Consider the following 23,705-nt stretch of genomic DNA (forward strand, 5'->3'; position numbering starts at 1 on the left):
ATCACAAAGTATGAATTAATAAATCAATTTTAATATAAGTAACATTGTATACAAATGAAAAAACAGTAAAAGATTGTTAGAATGTTAAATAAATCAATATATATATAAGACATTAATTGAATGATATTAGTAAATTTCTATCAAAGATAATCAGTGTGTAATATTAAAGTGTCTTATTGACAACAAGAGTATTAAATAACATAAAATTAGACACTTGAAAAAGAATATTTTCATGTAAAGTACATTTTTAAGTGAACTAATATGGAAAATTTTTCACATCAAATAACAATATTACAGACAATATTCACAAGTATTAAAATATTTAAGAAATTAATTAATAATCTCAAGTTTTTATAAACATATACAACCTACATATTGAAATTGCTGAAATAAAATAGAGTAACGTTTATGATTACACTAGAATATCCTTCCTTTGTTTATCCCTTTATGTAATAAGATTTATACCAAATAAATTTTCTAACAATGAGATTCTATATGATAATTTGAAGTCAAATAAAGATATAAAGGATAATTCTATATATATTATAAAGGTATATATGCATAAAATTTGTTCAACTGCATTCTTCATAGTTACATATTTATATTAAATATGGTTTAACTATTTCATCAGTAAACCAATCTGCTGTAAATTGCAAATGATTCCCAGGTAGCGAAAGAAAATGAATTTTTCCTGCTTCATGTAACGCTTTTAGTCCTAAAAGATCCTGAAAAATAATATTTCATTAATACATCTGTATGTCAAGTTACTTCTAATTCTACTTAATTCTTACAATTGTAGCTTCCAAATCAAACTGTAATAATAATTAATTTCTTTAAATATCTGTTACAACCAAACTACTTGTGGCCATACAAGAATTGAAAAAAAATATAAAAGAATATGTTTTTCGGATTTACAATACTTGCATTTTGCAGCATTGTCACATTGTAATTTTGTAATAGTATAATAATTTAGTTTTGTACCTTACGATATAAATCAGTTTCCTCGAATGTTTGAATTTCTGTTTCCTGGCCAGGTTTATAGAATCCAAACCATTCTGTTTCTCTGGGCCAAACAATGGTATCATTAATAAATTTAACTAATACCATAGAATTTAACTTCTGAAGATTCTGTTTGTACGTCTGGAAAAAATTTAAACATTACTGAATGAAGTGATAACTAGATTAAATATATAGGTTGAGTCATTTAACTCATTCACCCATATTTATTTAGCAAAAAATAACAAAAACGTAGTTATTGCACTATATATCAAGCAACTTTTGTTCAAAACATTTTTTTATACAACGTACAGATAAATTTGGTGAAATAAGAATAATGAAATAAGACTGTCTGACATTTGTAACGTTCTTAATAAATTAATTTTAGCATTAAAATTTCGAAATGAATATTTTATTTTGCTTTTTTATGAATTAATGTGACTAAAGCAAAATGAAATTATTCTTAAATAACTATCATTTTTAATACAATAATATTTTATACATTACCTCGTTAATGTAACGTTCGTTATTGATGTCAGCCATAAGTATACTTTTCTGTTTATATTCTTCTTCTTGATATGGATCGTGCCAATATGTAGCTTGAATAAATTTCTTTTGAACAAATCTACAATGAAATAAAATAAGTTTCAATGATGTTTTATTAAATAATACTCTGTATTAGATATAATAATTTACCAGTGTAACTGCTACTATCTAAAAAATGATAAAAAATATAATATCCAATACCTATATCTTTTTGAAAGAAACAGAAAATTACATATATAGAATTTTAACAGTACACAAATAGCAAAATAAAATTATTATATTACAATTAAAATAAAAGAAATATATATATACAAAATAGTTTCTTTTTACGATATCTATAGAAACATTATAACATTCCATATTATGAAAATAGTACAACTGTTAATTAGTTATATCATCAAAGTTTTATATATATATAGGGTGTCCGCGTTATGTTTTGTCTTCACCTTTTAAGCATTTCCGGTAGTGCAATTAAAAAATTTTTCGGCCAACATTTTTTTAGTATTTTATGGATTACATGTTCCCATGTTACTAATCTAAAAAAATGCTTTTTACCTAAAAAGGTCAAGGTGATCCTCGAGTCAACGGGAAATTTTTATTTCTTTATTAACAACGTTCCATAACTCACGGACACCACTTGAACTAGTAGAGTCTAAGGTCATTTCAAAGTCATAGTATAATACACCGTTGAATTCATCTTGACGTCAGTAACAATTCTGTGGCATCAAAAACATATAGTGTCATTTAAAAAAGTCATAATTACCTTGACATTTTTATGTAAAAAGCATTTTTTGGGATTTAATAACATGAGAACACGTAGCCCATCAAATATTAAAAATGTTTCGTCCAAAACATTTTTTAATTGTACTACTCGAAATGCCTTAAAAATGGTGACAAATCTTAACGCGGACACCCTGTATATAAATCATTACATTTGTACTGTTAACAAGAAAAAACCACCCAATTTCAAAAAATTGTATTTGATAAATAGCATTGATTACAGTGGTATACTAAAAATAGAGAAATACAAATAACTATGTTTTTATTTCATAAAAGTCAATGTTAATTTTTCCAAAACCAGTTGTGTACTTTTAGCAATAACAAAAATTCAAAAATCAATCATTTCACCTAGTTTTATAGTTCTAATGTTAATCATTAGTTACAGTTAAACTTTTAATTATTTAGTTTAATATTCTATATTTAAGAAAACAAAAGAGATTAAAGATTATTACCGAGTGTAAGCTCCATATTTGATTATGCGAGCCACATAACTGCAGACGTTGCGTTTCATTGTTCCGCAATTTGGTAATCCAAAAACGCCTTGATGTTGACCACCCAAAGAAATAAAATTTTTAATCGGAGGATTCGGACACTTTTGAATTATCGCTCTCCTACAATATATAAATTTTAAAATAATTATCACAAGATAATTTATATTACATATTTATAAAGAAATTTTTACAAATTAAAATTGGTTTAAAAACTTAAAGTTTACTTATTCAAATTTTATTGTTGATGACTATGTAAAAAAAGCATTTATTTTTATTTAAAAAAAAAGGAGGAATTCTTAATTTCACTACACCATTGTGCTTATAAGAATATGTGCCGATAATCGTGAAAGTGATTTAAGTCAAAAATCCAAAAGAAATAATTATATTACTTATTATCTGTTGTAATTAATTTTTCTGTCATATTCGTTGACATTCTAATAAAATAAAATAATTTTTTTTAAAATAGCGGAAAATTTAACTTCTATATTAATTTTGTCTTTGTTGTAATTAATTTTTCAATTTATAATAAGTTTCGAAAATCATTTAGATAATTCCTTGCGTTTAGAAGATATCAGTACAGTGTACATCTTAAGATTGAGTATACTACTTCTTTCACAGGCTGAATAGAGGAAGACCCAGTTCTGGCTAACTTAAATTTCTGTTCATTTCTGTATTCAGATGTTATGTACTTTCTTCTTATCCACGATTCTGTGTATTGTATCTCAAATATCTACTTTAATAGTGTTTGATGGTTCTAAAGACAGACACAGCAGCGTTTTCTATGTTCCACAAATCTTTATCCCTTATTTATAAAACATAATATATTCTCCTGATAATTCATAAATGTCATTCGACAGCCTTTTTAATTACGAGACAAAAATTTTTAAATATGGTTATTCTTAAAATCGAGGTATTTGAAATATACTATATTTCATACAAAAGATAAGAAATATAAGATTTCCATAGTGCAATATATTTCTTCAGTGGACGTGAATCATGTCATTTCTGGTAAAACAAAATCTTCAAATATCTTAATATTATTTACCCAATATTATATTAATAATTATTACATATGTTATATATAAATACTATATAACTTATATAACAATATTATTATTTAAATAAATATTTCAATATTATTTATAAAAGTGTTATATATACAGCTATTATGTTTAATTTTGTATTTGCATTACATTAACATTAAAAAAATATCCATAAAACGTATATGTACAATACGATTATGTATAACTTTTGAAAATATACAAGGTGCATCCCTTAATGCGACCACTTCAATTATTTCCAATTATTTTGTTATTGGATAATAGAAAATTATTTTGTCGTAAATGAGAAAACATTTAACTTTGTTAAATTAATAATAATACTAAGTACAGAAAAAATTAAAGTAACGAAAACGATCGAAGTGGTCACATTAGATGGTCCACCCTGTATAATGTCCATTCGATATTTACGGTGATCTTAAAAGATTGAAACATTTATTAAATGTACGAATTCCATTACGAAATTTACTAAATATACCATATACCTATTTTGTATTATTTAATTTTATTAATCTTTTCACGTATAGTACTTACAAAAATTGAGCACCCTGTGAAAATCCAATGGCATTGTAACCATTTCTAAGTTGTTCATTTTTACCCAGTTCTTGGCAAATTTCTTGTATTTGATCGTTGACATCACCAAAGTAACTGTGCTCCACATCCTGAAAAGTTACAATAAAATTTCAATAAATATTTAACTTACAAGATTTTGTAGAATATCGTTTATTAGGATACCGATGAACGATTAATTTTTGGAATACTAATTAATGCAGCATACTAATTAAAAAATCATTATTAAAAGATCGATTATCAGAACATTGTTATCTAATAAACGAAAAGATAAAGCTACATACGTACATATGTATAGTGAATAACGAAAGTATTTGAATTTATTGCTTTATACATTTCATTTAAATATTTTATATTATTTATATAATATTTACCATTTCTATTCTAATTGAAATTTTTTATATTTATAACATAATATGTATATTTGTACAATTTTATAAATGTATATTTTATACACACAAATATACATAAATTTAACAGTTTCCAAACATGTAAATTTTATTCCACTAATTTATAAACATTATACAGTGATTAATAAAACACGATAAAATATACCCATAGAATGATTATATTATAAAAGTACAGCAATTTTATGCAAGGTAATATTGATTTAATATGGACACAATTAAATTTGATATAGTAAATTACAGCATAGTAATTTAATTTTAATTAGAATATTAATACATTGTCATAATAAGTAAAAATTTATGTATATTAATATTGTGGGATTAAATGTAAAAGTTAATACTTATTTCATATATACAGATTTAAATATAAATGTATATTTTTAAATTTATAAATTCAATGTCATTTAAGTCAATTCAACGTCAAAACGTAATTTTTTTATCAGAAAAGATATTCTTTAGCAATTATAAATATTTAGTATAATTTAAATAAATTTTTGACAATTGTATTTGATTAAAAAATTGACTAATTTTTTTAAAATCGTGTAAACTATTTCGCTAAATAGCCTTGTATATATACATTCAATTTTGTATTCATAAATTAAATAGCATATCTCTAAAAAATAAAAATATGGTTTCTCGTATATGGTTGATAAAATTTTGTATCCCTTTATCATCAAGTTTTCTGATTAACTATTTCGCAGATAAATTATTTTTCAAAGAAAGTGAAAAATAAACTGAATCTTAATTATAATTATTTTAATATGTTTATTCTAACTTCTTATAACTTCTATTACTTCTAAAGTAAATAATAATTTATTTTAAAAAATTGATTTCTTAATCATCTAACATCACATGTTAATTTTTTTAATTATTTTTAATTATTTTTAGTAAATCCAATATATTGTAATTTAAGTTCTTACAAATCTGATATTTTGGAACAAATTTTATAATTTTTTTTCTTGTTTTAATAGTAAAAACCTAAATTATATTATACATATTTTATAAAAATGTATCTAACATGAATAATATTAACAAAAATATAAGCGCATGATATAAATTTATATAAATATTGTCTTTTAGAATTATTAAAACTCATTTGGAAGGATTTTTTTCAATTTTTCCTCCTATACCAAATGCAAGCTATTAAAATATTATTCAATGACTTCGTTTAAAATGATATTCATATATCTGGAGAAAACAACAAATCAGAAGGCTTATGAAATAAAACTTCTATCTCTTGCCTTGCCAGATTTCCATGACGCATTGCAGAATGTACCACAATCAATCTAGAAGTGGTAATTACTATACAAGCTTCGAGAAATCGATAATTATAATATTGCGAGGCTGGAAACAAGCATTACCTTGAAAATATGTAATTACATAAGTTTTATTTATTTATTTACCATTGAATAATTTTCTGCTATAATCAGTTAACACCAATCGAAAATTGACTATATAATTTAAAAATATAAAATGAAAACAGATATCATTTAGAAAGGTAAAGATGACCTTGAAATTTTCGAAAGTGAAACTTTTCAAGAAAAAATTATGTTATGGTCTCTTTTATATCATAAAATTTAAAAATCATAAATTCAAATTTTATTTGTAATATATATGATTAATATAAATATAATGATATAATATAGTAGTATAATATATCGCTTCGGTCGTTCTTGTTTTTAATAAGTTGATTTTTTCTGTCTTTAGTAACCAATTAGCTTAACAAAAATTGTTTTCCTCATCTTTTCACGTCCTATATTTGTCGACAAAATAATTGCTTACTGTTTTTCCAGTAACTAAGTAATTGATAATAGAGGTGCTCGCGTTGTATGGTTGATCCTGTATAGTATAATAATAATAATATCATAATACAATAGTATAATAATAAATAACAATAATGAAATAACAGATAATACTATATACATATACAGGGTGATTCTCTCGTTGTGAACTCAAACACGGTTTAAACCACTCAGAACCCAACTATTCAGAAAACCTCACACCTGAAACTTCATCAATCGTGCATATACGCACACAAATGTAACCGCAACGCACACTCTTACGCCACCGTGTAAGAACGCAGACCTGTCCTGCGTAGCCGTTTAAACTTATATAGCGGAATATCTCCCAAAGAGTTGAAGTTATGAAAAAAAATATTTTTACAAAAGTTATTTTCTATAATGGTGGACATCGTATGATATTAATCATTTTTTCCTAGCTGGAGCAGTAGAGAAGATTTCAAGGTCACGTTAATCTTTTGAATATGGCCATAGATCTTTTTAGCGATATTACAATAGTCGATTTCAAGGCAAATTCAGCGACCTGCTATTCGATAGTAAACTGGCACGTTAGAGCATAGCTGCACAGAGTATAGTATAAAGACACGCTAAAGGATATGTGCATAGAGAATGGTACAACGAACATGTTAAGTATAAATGCACGAAGCAGTACAACAGGCACATAGGGTATAGATGCACAAAGAGTAGTGTAACAGAGATACACCATGTGACACGCGTCAATGAACAACCCTAGAAACCACTTGCATCCATTCATTTATCGCAAGTCATAAGTCACAATGCTTGGATAGTCTTTTCACTGGTGAACATCAAAGGCAGCAGCCTTATGCAAATATGTATATATACAGGAATAATAGCTGACTTTAACAGCTTACAAACTACATACGTATACAATCCATCTTATAATAATAATAGCAAAAATGTATTCCACATTAGCAAAATTATTAATTACATTTATTTATTATCCCTATGCAATTATTAATTATCCCTTTCCGCTATCCGGTTTTAGGGAAGACTTACTTTACAAAATCATTGTTTCTACAGACTATTTTAATATTATATGTAAAACTCAAAACATAAACTATAAATTTTTATAACAGCATCTGTTAATTATATAAATAAGTCGAATTAAAATTGTGTTCGGATTTCTTTTTTCTTAATAGGGAAAGTATAGATAATAAAAATTTCATTTTTTTACTATATATTATATTTATTGTCTATATTTATATTGTCAATTTTATGAACGCAATATTAACGAAATATTACTATATATCACGATCTTGCGTCACTCATTTGTATAAATGGAATTATACAAGTTGAAATAATTAATTTGCATAACTCGTTATAATCATATGTTCAGGTTATTTGTCGATTATCAATTTTAAATATAAACTAATTTATTCTAAAAGTATATGATCTAAATACCCTTTTAAAGAACAACTGAAAACGAAAAATTAGTTGCATAAATATATCAAATGAAATATATCAAATATGCATTTATTCTGTTGAAAGAAACGACTAAAAACTAAAAATGGAAATCAATTTGTTTGCAGAAAAAATGTTAAAATCTTATATTTAAATAAACTTTTCCTCAGTTGCAGTATATTTTCTATTTTATACTAATAAACTTCCACTTGAAAAATTTCGTTCGTTAAATTATATTATTAAAACTTACCTCTACTTCGTTATTTCCTAATCGAACGGAATATACAAAAACGTCAGGTATTTCGCCCTCTATTAATCTTTTTATTGCTCCCAAACTAAATGAAAAACAGCAGCTATCGCCTGAAATTATATTATCATTTAATCGTACAATTCAAAATAAAAAAATAAATTTCGTAAAACAATAATTAATCACTAATTAATATTTTGTAAAATTGAGAAGAGTTATATTCCAAGAATTATATTTTTATAGTATTATAATACTTACGTAAATTATACATTTTCGTCATAAAAAATGAAAAACCATTTAGAAGATGATAATAATGATTTTATAAGACGATAAGAATGTTAAAACATTAATACTCAGAGTAACTAAATACAATCATCACCGTTATTACACGAAAGATTATGTGAATACTATGTACTTAGAGAAAGATTTATTAATTAAAACAGAAATAATTAGAAACTATAATTTATTATAAACTACTATGAAATCTTATAAATAGTTTTATGTTATTTTAATCTATATTTATCTAATCTACTTTATTATTATAATATTTAAAGACAAACATTAATACTCAAATTACCAACCTGTAATATGTATCTAAATATATTACAAATACACAATAATAATTAAACTCGTATGATGAAAATAAATAGCTATATATATAAAAATGTTTCTACCCCAATAAAAGATAATAATGATTTCACCAAAAGCAATTCTATACTTTCGGTAACTATAGACACAAAAGGTCTGAAACTAGTCTTTTTAACTAATTTGGTAATTGTAGTGTTAATAAATGTTATGCAAGGTATTTATACATACTACAAAGAATAATGAAAAATTTTACCCATTCCATGCCAAAGAACAACTGGAAGAGATTGAGCCTCAATGCCATTAATTTTATATGTACACGACAGGAAAAATAGTAGTAGAATATGTTTCTTCAGTGCAAACATTATACTATTCAATTTTTCTTATATACAGATAAATTGTATGAAATACTTAATCCTATAAAAGAAAGGAGTTAGTAATATTAATTGACCAATAATGTATCGTTATTTGTAACTATACAGGGTGTTACCGTATTAATGATGCGATTAAAGGTATATTTAAACGATAGTGATCATACGTGAAAAAAGAATCTAAAAAATAATTTCATTTAAAACTTTATTTCCAAATTTTCAAATTTCGAAAATTTCAAAGATAGTAAATTAATATTAATTAATATTAACGTTAATTGCAGAAATTTAAGTATGTAAGTATATATTCTTAAGTATGTAAATATATAATCCCCAATAAAATTGATATTATTATAAAATACTTGCTATTTTCCTGATTTTGTTGCTGTTATTATTTATGCTTTATTTACAAAGGAGATTTTCTACATATTAATTAATGACTGTGATAAAATTTATAAAGGATATAGTTATTCTTTTTCTTTTATCGACAATCATCCATATTTACGGAATGGAAGTAACTAAATAAATGAATAAAAAAATATTAACTTTTAATATAGTTTCTAAAAGATTAATATTTTATATATTTAATATATTAAAAGTTAATATTTTTTTATTCATTTATTTAGTTACTTCCATTCCGTAAATATGGATGATTGTCGATAAAAGAAAAAGAATAACTATATCCTTCATAAATTTTATCACAGTCATTAATTAATATGTAGAAAATCTCCTTTATAAATAAAGCATAAATAATAACAGCAACAAAATCAGGAAAATAGCAAGTATTTTATAATAATATCAATTTTATTGGGGATTATATATATGAAATATATATATAATATTTTAGAAATTAGGTTGATCAATTTATTATGAAAAAATATAAAATTTTTGCGAACATTTTTTTCTACATCCAATAATATTTAAGATATTGAAAAAAATGTTTTCCATCATTAACTTATGGGTAGTTTTCACCCGCTGAATAAATTGTCGATAAAAGAAATATTTCTTAACAAAAAATAAGTGTAATACTTATGAATCTGTTCTTGTTAGAAAATAATAATGAATAAAAGATAAATCTATTGTGTTTTTCATTAAAAAATGATCTTTTAATTAAAAAATCTTAATTCAGAAAGTGTTCGAAATGATTTTCCATCAGATCATTGAGAAATAAAGTATTAAAAACTGTTTTCCCGAAAACAAAAGCAGATATCGATTTTATTTTTATTTCAAATATAAATTTATAGAAATTTTTGCCTTTATAATTGTTATATTTCTCAAAAATAATTCAACCAACTATAATCGAGTTAATCTTAAATTTTATATACTTGTGAAATATCTAAATGTGTCTTACACATTTTCAGACTAAGAATCGATGACAATGATGATTTAATATTGCAAAATAATATTAAATGTCTTGTGAGAATTGAGCATTTAAAAGTATAAAATATTTTAAATAATAATTAAATTTTAAAGTATAGGACAATTTTTGCATTAAGAAAAAGTAATTTTTAAGTAAAAAGCACATAAAAAGAAAAGAAAAACAATTCTAAATAATATCTTTATAACTGAAAATAAAATCACACTGTTTGATACTAAATACATAAACTTTTGTCAATAGTGCTTTAAGTTTTTAAAAGCATGAAATAATTTCTTAGCTCTTTTCATACAAAATTTCAATATTTTCAAAATACTTCATAATTACTCGATGTTATTACTCAATATAATATGAGTAAATGAAAATCTTAAATAAAAATAATTTTGTTCATATTTTCAAAACATTTTTGCATGGCAAATCATTTTATGATGACACCGTATATTGTTACGTATAATCGATAATATAAATATATTATATTGTTATATTTATTTGAAAATGTACGTAGAAAGAGACCCGAGAAAGATCTACTTACTCATAACCTTTATTCCTTATTAGAAGATAACATTTAGAAAAATTTACTTTCTATTTACTTAGGTTTTATAATTTCCTATAATTCATGTAATTTATAATTTATATAATTATAATTATTCTATAATTATTCTAAAACTAATAAATTTATTTAAAAGATATTTATAGAATGACGTATAAAAGCATTCGTATAGGTACATATATGAATAAAACTATTTAATTTCCTAATAATAAAATTACATTTATATTTTTTAAAATAATAACTTGTTCGAGAATAATTAAATTGTTACAGAAATTTTAAACAAAATGAATATCTCTATTAAAAAGTTATATATTTAAATTTATTATTATGGCAAAATAAAATAAATTTTTTATAATAGGAATAATCATTCTCTCAAATCTACATCAAAGATATAATAAACTATAGTAAAACTTCATACTAATATTTTCAATATAATTTATTATTCATTATAAAAGTTTTAAAGTTCATTACAATTGCTTATATAGATATGTATATATAACCTTAAGTTACATCAAATTAAGTAAATTTAATTTTATAATAGAACAAAAATAATTAATGAAATATTAAAGAGTAACTTATAAGAAATTTGACGATATATTAAAGAATTACATAATAAATTAAATTATTATTATTTACATAATAAATTAAATTATTATTTTTAAAAATAATAATAACAAAACTCGTATATACATAATTACCTTTGTACCTTTATTACATGAAAAATTTTAAAATTCATTATTAAAAGCATTATTGTTATTTTTTAATATTTGATACATATTTATACGTCGAAATTAATAAAAGGGATATTTATTATAATAATACAAAGCCAATAGATATTTCAAATATATAAACGAAAATTATTTAAAATTTGTGAAATATGCAATGTTACTGCAATTAGTACTTTTATAGTAATGTTTGTAATTTCGACTCAAATTGAAATTTATCTAAAATAATTATGTACAAAAAATTTGTAAAATTTCGTCATTTGGATTAAAATTAATATTACTATGACAATTTCAAATATACTTTTATTTCCTCTTCAGGTTATGTTCGTAAAATTATATTTGTAAAAATTAGGTTATGTTCATAATAATCTGACACTGTGTAAATTTCTTAAAATTGTATGGAACTACTAATCTGTAACAGTTAATTATACGTACAATTAAATTGTATAGTGATACTGTTGTAAATAATTTAAACCGTTTCCAATAAGCGTCTTGAACTGGTACCACTGGAAGATTACGTTTAAATGAAATTTAATTTAACAAAACGACAAATACAATACGAAGGCTATAACATCTGCATAAAAAGAAACATTAGGGTTCCACACAAGTTTATTGAAACAAGGAAGTAAAATACGAAATAATAAAGAAATTGAAACGGACAAATAGAAAATTCTTTTATTTAAAAAAGATAGAAATAGCAAGATAACGTTAAAAATGTTATTTTAGATTTTTCTTGAATATATACAACTATTTTCTTATATAGAACAATATTAACTGTTATTATTATTAATACAAAAATATTAAATTCACTTTCATTATAGTATTTAAAAATATGTATTTAGTAGAAATTATTACTTGTGTGATTCAACCATCAGTTTTTCCAAATTTAATAATATACATTTTTATTACCCTAGAATTTTAATATAATGTAAAGATTACCTCCTATTTTTATATTTCATGTTTCACATTTGTTAAACATCATTAAATATAACATACCTTATGTTATTTCATAAGTTCTTATTTCTAACTATTTATTGAGTTGAACATCACAGTGATGTAAGTTCAAATTTTAAACATATGAATTATTGCTATCTTTTATATTATAGGAATATTATTCATTTAATTCCATAATCATATAAATTATAACTTTAATCTTCGTCATGACATGTTGCAACATGTTTTATAAAGTAAAAAGCTTTTCTTTACCATAAATACAAAACATTATTTTAAATAAAAGAGTAGTGAATTGACTTATAAGACTATAATTCTTAATCTATGATACGTATTTTATAATTACAGTTTTAAATATCCAAAGATATTTTGAGCAATATTTTTATAATATTATGTATTTCGCATTATCTCTGCATTCAATTTAATTAAGGAAAATTACCCTACCATAGCTATAACTTTATGTTTTGTAATTTAATAAAAGGCTACATTACATATTTGAAATGTTAGAATGATATAATTAATGTGACATATATTTTTCAATTTTTAATCATTTGCTAGACTGTGAACAAGTATGTTAAAACAGTAAAATAAAAATAATACATGAAATATCATGACATAAACTCTATTTACAATGTATATGGAGTGTGTCATATAAAACAATATTTTGAATAAAAGTTTAACTATATTTTGTGTATATCTTTTTTATTACAATATGGATTTTACATTTAGTTTATCAAATAAACCCATCTATTTGATCAATTAATTCAGAATTAATAACTTTCATTAAAGTGATATGATAATGTGGTATACAAGGCATTTATTATGAATAGAATGTAAATATTGATTTTAACTGTTTTTAGAAATATAAAAGAATTGATTTAATTTTTCGTTAAGTTTAAAAAGTTCAATTTTTAACTATTTTTAAAAGTCATACATGTTTAACTTTTTAATTTGCAAATAATTAACTCATTGAAATACTACTTGTTCCTTTTTAGTGTTTAACATTTTAGTTTAGTTTTTATTATTCTCATCGTTAATGTTCATTACAAGTAATTTTTAAAAATAGTTTCATTTTCACATTACATGAATCTTAGTATGTTTTTACACAAGTGGTATTGAGTTGAATATATTAAATGGTACAAATATGAAAAAAATGCACAAGTTTTTATAAAATTATGTATGAACGTAGTAAAAAAAGAATCATTTATACAATAATATTTCACACACAACAATATTTCAATTATCTGTAGTCATTTAATGTCAAATGTGTAATTAAATTTTTAGTTACTAAAGTAATAAAATTAAAAAATTACATATGCACTTTTCTCTAAAGAGATAAATGTAAAATTTATATATTTGTTCAAAATATCAATAAGAAAGTTATAGATTTTAAAAGTTATGTACATTAAATACAAATAAATTTTTTTGTAATATACATTTTAAGAACCTAAAATTTCATAGAATTGTTTGTTCCTATGAGACATTACATAACAAAACTTCATAATAATAAAATCATAGGAATGACTAATCAGAAAGTATACATTAGAAAGGAGTTATTAGTTGAATATTATATAATTAGAGATAACATAAACTAGTCAATCCATGATATTTTCAGGTTTCTCATCTTGAATTACATTTTAGTCACTAATTTTTTATTTTATTATACAACTTATTTATATTAGTACTGAGATAACTCAAAAAGAAAAGAAGAAAGGATGTGTTTAATAAATTTGAAAATATAGAAAAATGTAATAGATATTGTTAGGTTAATGATCATCTTCCGACGAGAACAGTGACATTTATCTATTTAAATTAATTTTGTTTGCTAAACAACAAAACATGATTTTTATATATTCTTTTTTAATGTTTTAATTCTTTTCAGTAGTACTTTCTTATACTTTTTGATCTTTTTAAACTTTCATCTTTTAAAATGTTTAAGGTATTTTTAAAATTACCAAACTTTTTCTAAAATTGTTTTATTTCATAAATATCTCTAATAATTCAGTGTTTTTAATTTCTTTATCATATTTCATAAATACTGACAATATAAATACTAATATTTATATTATAAATTTGGATTACACTTATCTTGTTACATTAAAAAAAAATTGTGTTTATAAAACTAAAGCAATTTTTAAGAAATTTCAAGAAAATTTTCTTTATTTTAATTCATCTTTATCTTATCATAATAGGATTGGTAATGTATATTTCTTAATTTTTATTTTTTTCATAACTTTAATTGTGAAGTGGTGTTTTTAAAACAACATTCTTTATAAAAAATTTATATTTAATGAATTTTTATGTCTACCTTAATATTTTAAACAAACAATTATAACACTTATAATAATATGTACAAATTGGAAATTTAAATAAAATTTTGTAGTGTTAATTCATTTAAAATAATGTAATTGATGTATTTTATTAACATTGAAATTATTTACTTGATATACCTAAATATGATATACATACATATAATAATAATCGAATTAGTATAGTGAAAATAAATAAATACATATAATTACGTTTCTGTCTCAATAAGAATTGGCATGAATTTTGTTAAAAGTTAACAATTATTCATCATTTATTCAAATGTTAACATTAATTTCTTCTAATTCAATATTAATACAAGAACAAAAAATCTGAAATTAATTACATATTTCAATTGATTTGGAAATTCTAATGTTAGCGAATTTCTCCATATTACATATTACATTGTATATAACAGCACATGTGTCTAATATAAATTTATTAACATATACTATATATGAATATAAATAAAGTTCTTTTCTGTATGTGTGAAACTTCAGTTATAATATAAATAAAAATGTTTATTAATACTGCATTGATATATTTCCACGTCTTCATAAATAAATTCCTGTTATTTATGATCTCCTTTTTAGTGCTAATGTACATCCTTTCAAATTCTGATTCTAATTACTATTAACATTAATCTAAAATCAATTTCTTACTCAAGTTTGATATTTTAAAACAAACTATAATCTTTGTTGTTGTTTTAATAACAAAATCTAAATTTTTGACTTTCTTGATTTCTAGTATTCGAAAAGTAAATAAGTTACCGACTGCCAATGTATTAACCTTACACTCGAAGATTCTTTTCACTACAGGAGGTATCAATTTAAAAATTTTTTTACTAGAAAATTGATGATACTTTTTACAATAATATTAATGATATTAAATCAATTAATAAGTCTTACTTTATAGAAAACAGTTAATTTATATTAGAATAGAACTATTTTATTTAATGATTAAAATTTTTAGTTAATGAAACAAGTTATATGTGAAAAATAACAAATAGAAGCATAATAAATAATAGAAATAAAAATAAATAATAAATAATAGAAGAAACATAACAAAGGAGTTAGATATTAAAAAATTATTTAATTATACATGTATGTATAAATAATTATATATGTATGTATAGCGTTAAGTCTAGTGCTTTTAATTAAAGATTTCGATTTTTTATGTAATTTTTAATGTGAAGTTTACAAATGGCTGTCTAAATCGTGATAGATATAACTTTAACTGAATTTTTTGTATTGATTTGACTTTGTATTGATCTCTTATTGTATGAACTTCACGAAACATCAGTTTAATAATGCAAATGTTTAACAGCTAAGGCGAAAAATAAGGGATCAATGGATCAAACAAAACAAAAGTCTTGCTTGTTAGCCGACGTGTCTATACATTAGTCACGAAGCAAATCTTGTAATATCTGAGTATCACGAACAAGGCTTCCAATACTTCTATGCATAAAACGAAAAGGTTTTTCTGATAAAATAAGATATTCTTCGCAATAAAATTAAAAGAATATGTATGACTTTTCTTACACGAATATTCCAAATAGTGTTTAAATTCGTTTAAAGCCGATGATTTATCATTCTGATTGATCAAAAATTAAATTTTTACAATTTTTATTTTCCCTCAATAAAAACAGGTGAGATCTTACCAATGAAAAATTAATTAAAATAAATTCAAATTCAATCAGACTATTTTGAATTGAATAAAAATGTGTTCTACTTACTTATGTACTCACTATTCATCAGCTTCGAATACTATTATTTAGTATGTTCAATTTATCTGGCTTTTGCTGAGCACCGGAAACAACCGTCTTGGGCTTGAACTATGTACTTCCGACAATTGAAGGAGAGGAAGGAGGGTGATAGTGACGGAGTCAATATTAATGAGCTCTTTTAAATTAATATTAGCAGACCACTGTTATAAACGGAGTTTTTGTGTCCTTTTCCTCGTTGAGAAAGCAGAATGTGACAAATATTTATTTTTTAACTTATTTTTCCATAAACAATTTGAACTTCCCTTCTACTATGAATTTTGCTATACCCTATATAAAAATAGCTCAAAAAATAGCATAATTTCGGAAAACAATTTATTATAAAAATTTAATTCACGACAGACGTATTAGTATTGTCGTCTTCAATTTTGTAAAAATTTTTACTTATTAATTACCTTTGATGAGTAATAATAAAAAGAGTACAATTGGGACACAACTTTAATATTGCATATTATTTATTAATATTATATTTTTATATATTATATTATAAATTATATTATAAATATTAACACTTATAATTTATAAACTATTGTAATACAATTTATAAACATAAAGACTTATGTGAATAAAGAACTATTATGCTTATTTGATTAATTATTAAGATAATTTTTAAATATATAATATGACTATAATAGATAATACAGAATGATTTGATAACACAGAACGTCGAGACAACGCAAAATAACTCTCACTTTCAGTTTCATTTGATTACTATTCAGCGCACGCATCTTCCACACAATATACATATGTATACCAACATCCGCACATTTTCTCTTTTTCTATTTTACAATCTCATTCACTCATTCTAAACGAACTGCACGATACTCCTGAGTATCCATATTGGATGATCGTACATTCTTCTTTCACACCTCAATCTTTCACAATCTTAAATATATGTATATTCGATCTTTTCTCGCATCTATAACACTTGAAGCTTAATCACATGCTATAACCATTCATACTAAATTTCAGTTTCCACATTATAACTAAATTCTAGCTTCATCGCTTCATCGCTTTGTGTGTTAATTCTTTGTGGATAAAATAAGTTTAATTTTTATTTGATAATTTATAAATGTTAAATATTATATATCATATTGTATTATTATAATTATTATATTTATTATTATATTATATTATATTATTTGGCCATATTATTCTTTACTTATATTATTATTATAATTATTGTATCATTGTATTTATATGGGCATGTATATAATTATCGATACACTATTAGTATGTAAGACTTACAGAATGTGTTGTGTATTGCATTAAACAAAGCATGAGGAAGAATGGAAATAAATCAAGATACAAGTAAGTTGATGTAAGAATCACCTCTCCTTGTAACATTCTTTATAATTATTATTTATGTTCAACTTTGTTATTTGGAAATAAATCCTACAATATAATAATTATACCATATTTTCAATGAATATTAATTATCAGCTTTACAACCGTTTTACAACTGTACAAAACTAATTATAGCGTATACAATATTTTTCAAGCGAGTAGACTTTTTAATCATTTACTTGTAATACATGATACAGCAATACTGATTTTGCTTGTAATACATGTTATAATAACAATAGTAAGTTAACATTTAATATTCAATACACTAAATTTAATTTAAGTTAGTTGAATATCAAATATATAAATATAATATTACATTTAATATATTACATTTAATTTATAACATTTATACCAGTGAACATCATAGATTGACTTCCAGGAATATAAATGGACCCCTCAAAAAAATAACATTTTTAAGAATTCGGAAAGATTAGAGTAAATATAGTAAGATAGGTCACAGTTAGGTACAATGCTGAAAAATCGACGTGGGAAAAGATGTGGATGTGATTGGCTACTGTACAGTAGACCCACCTTCTCTGGTACAATCATAAAGATAAAGCGCACTTATTTTGATTATTGGTCAAAAGTGTCACACCTACGAATCGAATCACATAGCATCGCGTAACAAAGGACACGAACGGGACATATCGACATCGAGTGGGGCAGAGCGACAGCGACTCAGAGTCTCAAAGATAAAAACTCGGAGTTTAATCGCTAACGTAAGATAAAAACTGTGATGATATAATCTAATCTATTTATTATATCACATATGTCGTTAGAAATTAAAAAAAAATGAAATCGAGCGAAACAGAGTATAAGTATTATATTATGTACATGGTTCAGAGTACAGGACAAGTCTAGTAACTAGACCAGAATTCCTCTGGATCTCTGTTCCAATTATTAATCAAAACAGCGTATCAGTTAAGTTCAGTGAACTGAATTTTAAAGTTGCATTAATATCATTCTTATCTCTATATAACATCCTTTACATGCAGAAAATTATACCCTTCAAAGTACACATATCTCGGTAAATGCATTTATCAATAAACGCGACAGAAATGATTACATTTCACAGAAATAATTATCTGAATGTTAACTTAGATACGTTATCAAATTATATCTTGCGAAATATAAGTTTTTTCAACATTATATCTTGATAGCTATTTATTTGACATACCTAGAGGGATTAAGTCACCCAAAAAAGAAAATGTTGGGATTTCATTTAAGAAGCTAGTGCAATTGCAGCTTGTAACTACATTGATGCATTTTTGGTAAAAATTGCACGACACGATGATAAATTATATTAAATACAAAATTTTCCTCTACGAGTCTTTTTAGTCTTCCATAGAAACAGGGTTATAGTGCAGCCCATTCATTCTGCAGAGCTCAGAAGTTCACACACGGAACAAATAAGGACCCGATTGGTCATAATGTAATTGATCAACCTTTTCTAACACAATCGTAAAGATAGAGCACATGGATTTTCTTTATTGACTGGAAGTGTCACATCCACAAATAGAATTATATTGCATGGAGTAATAAAGGCAATAAGTAAGACGCATCAAGACCAAATGGGATAGGGCGATAAAATACTGGCATAAGTACAGAATCACAGAGAAAAGAAGTAATTTATCTTACTACATGTATTGCACTATATCCCATTATGTAGTATGTTAGTATATACTTAGTATTATGTCAGAATTATATAGGGTGATCCTTTTCCTAGGATGATCAAAGACGACAGAGATACAGAAACATCAATCTGATTTACTTGATTTATCAATTCATCCTTACTATAACTTAATAGGCTGATATAGCTCTTTTGCTATAGTCGTTTCTGTCTTTTTTGACACTTTTATCTAGAATTTTCGATTTAAGAACACATACGTATATATGTATGTGCACACAATCGTCTCCATTACACTTACATAAGTAGTAAATACAGCAGCAAAGCGATATCCGGTATATTAGGCTGCTAATAACACTGTCTTTAAGAATCTTAACGAGAAAATCACCCTGTAGATTTCAAAAATATCCAAGATGGTGTCAATCTGGGCAAATAAAATATTCCCACTACTTCTGTATCATTTCGAGTATAATAAGCTTAGCACAGTGCTAGATTTATCGTATATATGATATGAGTAAGAAATTAATAATAATGTAACAGTAATAGTAAATTATTATATCAAGTAGTGGCTTTAATTGATGCTGAGGTCACATACTTATGCAATCCTGCACGATAACTTCTCAGAACTTTCGAAAAACACAGTGATCAAGATGACACAAGGGTATAGCTGGCACTAATTATGAAATTGAGTTGGGATAGGTCAATAATAGACGAGCAATGTTTTAAAAAATAAGCGAGCAATGTTATAGTATGATACTTCATACATTTTCATTTCAGTTTAAAGCCAATGTTAAATTTAAAATTTACCTTTAATTTTGTAATCAATATGCGAATGTAAAGAGAAAGCTATAGTTTCTATTAGTTGGTTCTTGAATTAGACTTTCTTTTCTTTCAACCTGTTTGCAATTCTTAGAGTTCGTGACTTCCCTTTGAAGTATATTTATTGTTATGGCTTTCCCTTGAAGTTAAACAACGAAAATTTGTACAATCGCCACTATAATAGTATCATGTTGGTATTTGCTTCACACTAACATTATACAGTTCAAATACAACGCATATTTGCGAAATTGGTCATATGAAATACAAAGATGTAAATACAGTGACTTCAGAGACAGCTATTTCCGTGACTTAAAAATTCCGAATGCCAATCAATGACATACGATGCTAATTTAGAATGGATTCTTCCACAGCTAAATATTACCGACAACAGTTCACAAGGCGCTGGAATTTTTGAAATATTGAACAAAATTTGATAGTAAATATTTTACTGTAAATCGGTAGTAACAAATAGCTAATGAACAAGGAGAAATTGAAAATTAATCGACAAATTTTTTCTGTCTTAATTTGCAATTAATCTACAAACTGCAAATGGTCTTGAATGTCAACGATATCAATGGTGACATTTTAGTATTAATCGGTATCTTCCCATTCTATATCTCGAACCAATTATAGTTGTATACCATAGTCGTAGTTCAGTATAATGCACCATATTACAGTACTACACTACTTGCATGTTAGTAATAATATAGGTAATACAACAGTGATTTTCCATCAGTATGTCATCTTATATCGCAATAATTTTTAAATACGTCGTGTGAATTTTTAAAAGTTACGATACTTGTTTAGCCAAAAATCGGTACTGATCTTTTTTCCCGTATAGTTAGTCAAATTTTCTATTATAAAGAGTGACAATATCCAATATAGCAACAATTATTCACTGTGAATCAATATTATACTTATATATCCTTTTCTGACATATCACCAAAAAATGTATTATATTTTTTGGTATATTAATGTATGTCATTTTTGTGTCAATTAGTTTATGTACATCATGAGATAGAAAAGGTCGAAAATTACCGTACTATAGTAATACAATATTATACTATAGTATACTATAGTTGTATAATGATCCATACTAAGAGAATCCTCAAGAATCTTCTAATTAGTTCATACATAAATACATCATATGATTTCATTTCCACTGTTCTGTTGACTAACAAGACTCAGAGAGAACCTTGACTAGGAAACCTTACATGATGACTACCAGACTCTGCACAAAACCACATATTTTTTCCTTTCTTCTGCTTTCTCTTTATTGCAATACGATGCTATCAGTTCAACAACGAATTAATGGACGATACTTTGAGTAATTCTTTTTAAGTACGTTTTATTGAATTTCATAAATATTTTTCTTTTTTTTTCAGATATTTACATATTTGTAGTTAATAATATTACTGAGATTATAAGGAACAGGGTCTCAAAGTATTACAATTAAAACACAGGCAAAAATTTGAAAAATTCGCTTTTATGCATCAAACTTTGTATATGTATGAAAAATTACCCTATTTTCAGAATTACTGTTAATTAGCTTCCTTGACCTTACTTTAATCATGAGAAGACGTAGTAATACAGACGTTAATGTGTTAATAGTACACTTTACTAACCTAAATACTGCGATAAGTGCTTTAAGAGAAAAAGAAAGCTTCGCGAAAGAAAGAAAGAAAATTAGAATATACAATATTGTCTTTTTTTAATTTGAAAAACAGTTTTATAGATCAATTAAAGATATATGTATCGAAGAAGATTTAAATTAATAATAACTTTAGTAACTTTTAGATCGAACATCTAGGGGGAAAAGATTAAAACAAAACTCATGTATATATCAATTATTTCACTAAGCATTTCAATGATTTAAGAAATAGAAAATGATATAAAAATTCAATATCAATCAGTTATCTCTAAGGTAATAACATATTATAAATTATTGAGAAAAATAAACATAGGAGACATCTAATAATTTATCAGAGTATTAAGAAACTTGCAACAAAGGTAGAAAGGAAGAAATAAAATATCCTTTAATAGCAGTAGGAAGAAATTTTTTATCTAAATAACAAATTTTTGCCATTTTGATAATGTAATCTTAAAAAGTCTAAAAAACTGCTAAGTTCTCATTCCAAACATTTTTTTTCGTGTAATTTTAAAGATATATGATACTCGAATATATAGTTCCATTTAAAAAATTGTCGACTACCTTAAAATTTCGACTTAAATGACCTCGAAAAAAAATGATGCCTTCCTGTTGTATTCACCTCATGAAACTGTGCAACTGTTTCCTTACACTTTTTTTATATCATCAGAAATAACAGAGATATTACGTATGCTCAAGATAAAAGAAATACCCTGTATATGGAATATTATTACCCTGAAGAACCGAAGTGTAACCGATAAAAAAAAATAGTTTACAACATTTCTTGAAGTTTCATAAATAAACGCATAATGTTTAAAAAAGATCAAAAATTTTGGGTTAAATGCCCTTTGCTAGTTATAATACAAAATACTTATTGCTATTAAAAATTCACTACACGATTTGGAAATAGCTACAACCTGTAATGACATGAAATTATATTTATGATAATCGATGATAATTTGCAATTAAATCTTTAAAAAGTGTTACAAGAAAAGCACTAGGTGTGTGAATATTTATGAAATACGGAACATTGATCTCATTTGATATCGACCATTCTTATTGCATAATACATACATTCCATTGTTAGGTATTTTAAGGTACAAAATTGTAATATTTATTATAATTTTAACTAGACCAATTATTCTAAAATATGTGATGTTTTAACTAAAATTTAAATTTAAATAAATGAGGAATTTATAAATATGTAATTTTTTCAATTTAGAATTAATTGATTTTCAGTATAAATTAAAAAAATGTTTTGAAAAAAAGAGATTTAAAAAAATAAGATTTTGGAAAGGAATTAA

The 23,705-nt window shown here is 24.1% G+C and overlaps 1 protein-coding gene across 1 annotated transcript; it reads right to left on the bottom strand.

Moving 5' to 3' along the window:
- Positions 1-599: 599 nt before the first annotated feature.
- Positions 600-16,942, bottom strand: Ppt1 (Palmitoyl-protein thioesterase 1). The gene is made up of 8 exons (XM_017912116.1): positions 16,913-16,942; positions 9,158-9,318; positions 8,320-8,429; positions 4,406-4,533; positions 2,775-2,933; positions 1,504-1,621; positions 982-1,140; positions 600-725 (listed from the first exon to the last, which is right to left on the bottom strand). The coding sequence occupies exons 2-8, from the start codon at positions 9,264-9,266 to the stop codon at positions 600-602; spliced, it is 909 nt and encodes a 302-aa protein (XP_017767605.1). The 5' UTR covers positions 9,267-9,318; positions 16,913-16,942.
- Between the last annotated feature and the right edge of the window lie 6,763 nt (positions 16,943-23,705).

Source organism: Eufriesea mexicana, unplaced genomic scaffold, assembly GCF_001483705.2.
Source record: "Eufriesea mexicana isolate 0111107269 unplaced genomic scaffold, ASM148370v2 scaffold325, whole genome shotgun sequence".
NCBI classification, from domain to species: Eukaryota; Metazoa; Arthropoda; class Insecta; order Hymenoptera; family Apidae; genus Eufriesea; species Eufriesea mexicana.

What these genes read in the sequence shown, in the direction of transcription:
- Ppt1 (XM_017912116.1), bottom strand. Translation starts at nt 9,266, where the DNA reads ATGTTTGCACTGAAGAAACATATTCTACTACTATTTTTCCTGTCGTGT. An exon ending in TAGGAAATAACGAAGTAGAG is followed by an intron (nt 4,534 to 8,319) that starts GTAAGTTTTAAT and finishes GTAACTTTTCAG; the next exon opens with GATGTGGAGCACAGTTACTT. An exon ending in AAATATGGAGCTTACACTCG is followed by an intron (nt 1,622 to 2,774) that starts GTAATAATCTTT and finishes ATTTCATTGTAG; the next exon opens with ATTTGTTCAAAAGAAATTTA.